This window comes from Carya illinoinensis, chromosome 6 (assembly GCF_018687715.1).
Source record: "Carya illinoinensis cultivar Pawnee chromosome 6, C.illinoinensisPawnee_v1, whole genome shotgun sequence".
NCBI lineage: Eukaryota > Viridiplantae > Streptophyta > Magnoliopsida > Fagales > Juglandaceae > Carya > Carya illinoinensis.
The window spans coordinates 26,067,533-26,073,640 of record NC_056757.1 but is presented as its reverse complement, the minus strand read 5'-3'; the positions used below and the strand labels follow the sequence as shown (position 1 = coordinate 26,073,640).

General features: G+C 36.3%; 2 protein-coding genes across 2 annotated transcripts; one reads left to right on the top strand and one right to left on the bottom strand.

Annotated features, from left to right (window-relative positions):
* The first annotated feature begins 520 nt into the window (after positions 1 to 520).
* Positions 521 to 2,231, top strand: LOC122314067 (probable galacturonosyltransferase-like 9). The gene has a single exon (XM_043129454.1). It carries the CDS (start codon positions 889 to 891, stop codon positions 2,029 to 2,031), a length of 1,143 nt encoding a protein of 380 aa, XP_042985388.1. The 5' UTR covers positions 521 to 888; the 3' UTR covers positions 2,032 to 2,231.
* A 1,018-nt stretch (positions 2,232 to 3,249) lies between these two features.
* On the bottom strand, positions 3,250 to 4,206 carry LOC122314068 (germin-like protein subfamily 1 member 1). Its single transcript, XM_043129455.1, has one exon. It carries the CDS (start codon positions 4,135 to 4,137, stop codon positions 3,472 to 3,474), a length of 666 nt encoding a protein of 221 aa, XP_042985389.1. The 5' UTR covers positions 4,138 to 4,206; the 3' UTR covers positions 3,250 to 3,471.
* Between the last annotated feature and the right edge of the window lie 1,902 nt (positions 4,207 to 6,108).

Here is a 6,108-nt window from a genome sequence, read left to right as displayed (position 1 = left end):
TTTTATTAAGATGTTACTCATCATTCCCATACTGCACATGAACATGTGATTTGTTATTTTTATACTTGATGTGTAAATACATATATTTAGACATCAATATATATATATATATATGTTTTGTCTAAATATGTGTGTTTAAATTTGTTTCTTAATTGTAAATAATGAAACTCTATATTATAATTATATGATTAAATTATTTAAAACTTATTACTGTAGTTTGTAAGTTTAAAATTATCACATTATATATTTATTTTTGAAATAAATATAATTTTATTACTATATTTATAAATTTTGATAAGTTAAGAAATTATAGTTCTTTAATAATTTAAATCTTCATAATTATTAAATATCTTATAGTCTCGAGGGAAAGTGTTCATGGTTTTTTTATTGACCTTTTCAATTCTCATTTAGTACAAATTTTATTTTATTTTCTACCAATTGGTGACACGTGCAGTGCACGTTGCGCTTACCAGTTTTATGAAAAGAAAGAAAAAAAAGAAGTGAGAAAACAGAAACGATGACCGAGACGGTAAGCGTATCCCATACAAATAGCCTACAAATCTCCATCCCCAAAGAGAAAATACAGTCCCCTCCCGTCTTCCTTTGTCTCTGTCACGCGTCAAGAAGAAGGAAGAAAAAAACTTAGTAGCAGCGAGGGTATTGGGCTTTTCTCCGATCTATCTCTCCATATGCATTTTGGGCAGATTCGCGTTTAGCATTGACCAATCTTTTCCGTTCCAAATACTCTCCACAACCGTCTCTTTCTTCTGCTTTTCCATTTCCCCTTCCATAAATGCATGATCTACCCCTCTATAACTATACTTCCCCTCTGCCCCCTGTATTTCATTCCCAAGAACCCCAAGAAAATCTCCCAGAAAGTCCTCATAAATGATTCCTACCCGTTTCAGCGCTGCCGTTTTGCTATTTCTTTCGCTTCTGTTACCGTCCCTTTGCTTGGGCATCCGGTCGATTCGGATTAGAGTGGTCGACGTGGATGAGTTCGGAGTACTATGGCTGCGATTCGCCGAAGCACCGGACTACCGTAACGGAGCGGACTGCCCCGTGTCGACCGACGGGGAATTCGGCTCCTCGTGCGACGCGTCGCTCGTTCACATCGCGATGACTTTGGACTCGGAGTATCTACGTGGCTCCATGGCGGCTGTTCACTCGGTTTTGCGGCACGCTTCCTGCCCGGAGCACGTCTTCTTCCACTTCATTTCGGCCGAGTTCGACCCGGTGAGCCCCCGGGTACTTACCCAACTCGTCCGATCCACGTTCCCTTCCCTCAATTTTAAGGTCTACATATTCCGCGAGGACGTGGTGATCAACCTCATCTCCTCTTCGATTCGCCAAGCTCTCGAGAACCCGTTGAACTATGCCAGGAACTACCTGGGAGACATACTCGATCGCTGCGTCGAGCGGGTCATTTACCTGGACTCGGACGTGATCGTGGTTGACGACATTCGCAAGCTCTGGGACATCCCGCTCAGTGGGCACCGAGTCATCGGCGCGCCCGAGTACTGCCACGCCAACTTCACCAAGTACTTCACCGACTCGTTCTGGTCCGACCCCGTCCTCTCCCGGGTCTTCGCCTCCAGAAAACCCTGCTACTTCAACACGGGCGTGATGGTCATGGACCTGTCAAGGTGGAGAGAGGGGAACTACAGGAAGAGAATCGAGAAGTGGATGGAATTGCAGAGGAAGAAGAGGATCTACGATCTGGGTTCGCTCCCGCCGTTCTTGCTAGTCTTTGGCGGGAACGTGGAGCCCGTTCATCACAGATGGAACCAACACGGTCTCGGCGGCGACAATGTTAGGGGAAGTTGTCGGCCGCTCCACCCGGGACCGGTCAGTTTGCTGCACTGGAGCGGGAAAGGGAAGCCCTGGGTTCGACTCGATGCCAAGAACCCTTGTACGCTCGATAGTCTTTGGGAGCCGTACGATCTTTACAGAGCAAACGTTCAGAAGTTGGGGTTTTCGTCTCCAACATCGTCTTCGACTTTGGTTGGGAATTTGGGTTATTTCTTATGACGATTCTTTGATACATTGTTCAGTTTAATTCTTTGTAGCTGTGTATACTGTACAGATTGATGGGGTTTTTCTCCGAGGGTTTTTTTTTTTTTTTCAAGTTCTATTTGATTTATTTCTCGATTTCCATTTTTTGGATTTCAAATTCTTTAGAACAGTGTTGGTGTTTGATTTAGAATAAACGACTCTGTTGTTCATTGTTCTTTCATTCGCTCAAGGTTCCAAAATATTCTAGGCTCCATAATTTATGATTTTGTGTTATTTTATGACTCTGGCCGATGAGAATACTGACAGGCGTAGTGATATGTTTCTGTCGTTTACATCTCTCTCTCTGTGAGACTTAAAAAGAACCAAAGTTGGTCTATGGCAGGTTATAAATGAATTGATCACAGATTCACAGTGCTTCAAAGCCAACTACATGATGGGTTAGAAATAAGAAGGGAATCCAATGGCATATGGACTCCCTTCACACAGCCCCTCTTTCCTTAGTATATTCAAATTTAACCACTTTGGATACCCAGAAATTATGGCATGTGCTTCCTTTGTTTTCTATTGCCTATTGGAAGTGTGTTCAAATTAAATGCATATGGACTCTTTTGTTGTGTGAAGTTGGGATAAAAGGTCAAGCTATGCCTCTCTCTCTCTCTCTCTCTCTCTCACACACACACACACACACACACCAAGTTGCCTGTATATGCCTAATCCTTCCTAGTTCCAATTAATATTGACTTGCAAAAGAGGATGAGAATGCGAGGCCGAAGTGACAAAGACAAAAACATACATGCTTGTAGATTCTTGACTTCTAATGGGCTGGATACGGTTGGAGCATTTTTACTTCATTGCCTTTTTTTCTTCCGTTTCAAAAGCATCAGTTGAAATTCAATGTATGTCATTAACAACCTTGTGAATACCATTGTTATGGAGCTATCTCAAACAAGTGTTGGTAGATTAAATTCGTGCATTGACGAGGTTCCTGTGAAATTGGGTCACATGGGATCAGTTCTGCCAAAAAAATAATTGACAAATTGCCGTCCGATCACATGTCCCAACATTCATTTACCTTAAAAAAAAAAAAACTAAAAAGTTAGTAAAGTCACGATCCAGGGAACAAGATCCGCAGGTGATGGATGATTACATCTACCTAAATTTTGTGTTGATAAAGATCGGGTAGCTTGAAATGTGAGATCTTAAATTTTACTAATAAAGAGGTTGACACTCAAATACTCAATAACCAAATTTCCCTATCCAAGCCAAGCATTCATTCCATTTGGTAATAGTGGTTTAATTTTAGAACTATAGGATCACAATGAGACATTTGGGTAGTCAACTTTACATCGAAAAAAGGGGTTACCAATGAATCAAAAGCACACGCAAACATAAAATTCCAAGAACAAGTAAAGGATGGTTCTTTGAGTAGCCACCTTATTGCAAAAGCAAGCACAATCAACCTCCAAGGTTCCTGCGAATTTTGATGACATCTGGTTCACTGATTTGAAACGCCTTTTTCAACACTTCATCAGGAATTTCAGGTATTGATGTGAATGTGGCAACTGACGTAAGTTGGGCACCAGGATTCTGGCTATTAAGCCCAGACACGGCCACCGCCCGGGCCATTGGACTTCCATTGTAAAGATAATGGATCAAACCTTTTGGAAACACGAATGCATCACCAGCTCGTAATGTTCGCGTATATAGACGTTTGGAAGTGTCCACAAAACCCACATGAATTAAGCCCTCGAGACAAATGGTTACTTCTGAAGCTCGCGGATGTGAGTGCGGCACGACAATACCATTGTCTGCTATGTCGACTCGGGCCAGGGTCAAGCCCTGGGTGTTGAGCCCAGGCAAATTAACGGTATTGGTCAGCGTGACATTAAAGCCAAATATATTTCTGGTATTACCAGGCTTGGATAGAACAGATGTGGCAAAGTGGGAAGATTCTGCTTCATCTGGGTTAATGCAGGGTGCACCATTGGTGAAGAAATATTGTGGGCTTTTGTTATCTGCAATACAGTAATCTTGAAGTGGATCCGGATCGGATTTAGCCATGCCCAATAGAAGAGCCACTCCTAGGAATAATTGGAGCAAAATGGAACACTTGGTTTTCATTTGCACTGAAACAAACGGTCTTTCTACTTTGGGGAAGGGTTTGGAATATATGAACTTTAAGAAGCAAAGACTAGTGAGATGGTATTTATACCAAATGATGGAGAGTGATGGTGAGCAAACTTTAAGATCTTTGTTGAGAAGGTGATTGAGTAGCTTAGGAGCATAAGAGAGAAAAATGCAAAGGCAAGTTAAAGACACAAGTTGATAAGATTGATTGGTCCAGGCCTACAAGAAAATTGTCGGTTTTCTTATCCCAAAAAACTTTTTTTTTAAAATAAAAAATTTGAATTGTCGTTTTCTGATTTACCATGAGAACTCATGGGATCAGTGACAATGCATGTTTGAAAGAATCTTGTTTGGCTAGAATGAGAAAACTGGGTGTTTTATGGAAAATGATCAAGGAGAATGTATATAAAATCTGTATGATTTCTGAAATAATTATAGTCAAATCCAACGGATGAGACAAAAAAAAAAAAAAGTAGCAGGTTGCAAGTTTCAGGAGGGGTAAAAGGTAATCATTTAAGATGGTGATAATGATAATCACACTGATGTCCTTGGTCATTTTATCAGAGAAAGGAAAGGGACAGATGAACCCCGAGGGTCCGAGACCGACAGTGAGTTTTAATAAGGCTGTGCAAAAAGCTTCTTCTTAATTTCATGACCCTGCATAGGGGGTGTGTCGGCCGGTCGGACCGATAAAACTGATCGAATTAGCCATTTCAGATTGGATCGGATCCAGAGTAAATCTGATCGGTCTCAATCTAAATTTTAATACACCAGATAGTTTGGGTCCGGTTCCGATTTAGGAGTTTTTTTTTTCTCGGACCGGACTGAATAAATAATATATATTTATATAAAATATATTTTATTATTTATATAATATTTATAATTTTATATAATTAATTATAATTTTTATCTAACCTAATAGGTTAATATTTATAATACTAATATTTATAATTTTATACTAATACTAATATTTATATTAAGATCAAATTACTAATAGTCTAAATTAATACTAATATACTATTATATAGTTATACAGTATACTAATTATAAATTCATAATAACTAAATAATTATAAATCTATAACTTTATCTAATAGTATTAGTATTAGTATTAGTTAACTTAATATCAAATATGCTAGTATTACTATATTAGTAATAAGATTATAAGAGTATTAGTATTAATATTAGTTAACTTAATATCTAATATGCTAGTATTAGTAATAAAACTATAAGAGTATTACTCTTATTTAATAAATGAATACAGTATTACATAGAGTATTAGTAAATGTGTTGGGTTTGAAGACAATGAAGAGATATAGTAAATTAGTAATATTAGTTATTAGTTATTATCTATTAGTACTAGTGTATTATTAATTATAGTAAATAAGTTAATAACTATTACTAATTTACTATATACTAATATACTAATATTATTAGTATTAGTGTATTACTAATATATATTAATATATATATATAATAGTATACTATTAGTTATATATATTAAATTAATATCACAATATAATTATATAAGTATTAAACATATTCACTTGGATATATATATATACAAAAAAAAAAATTGTCAATTGATATACTCTAACTCTCTAAGTTAGTAATAAAGTAACAATTAATATCATCAATATAATTTTAATTAGTGATTTTTTTAATGAGTTAATTAAATAATACACATTAAATAGTTTACTAATACTAATATTATTAATACTAATAATGTAGAAAATAATTATACTACCTGACTGATTCAAAATAACTAATATTACTAATATAATATAGTTATACTAAATTACTAATAGTCTAATATTAATACTATTATATAGTTATACTAATCATAAATTTATAATAACTAAATCATTATAAGTCTATAACTATATATATTTAGTATCAATGTATTAGTATACTCTTTAATATATAACAACTAACTATAATATATAGTACTAGTATATATCAATAT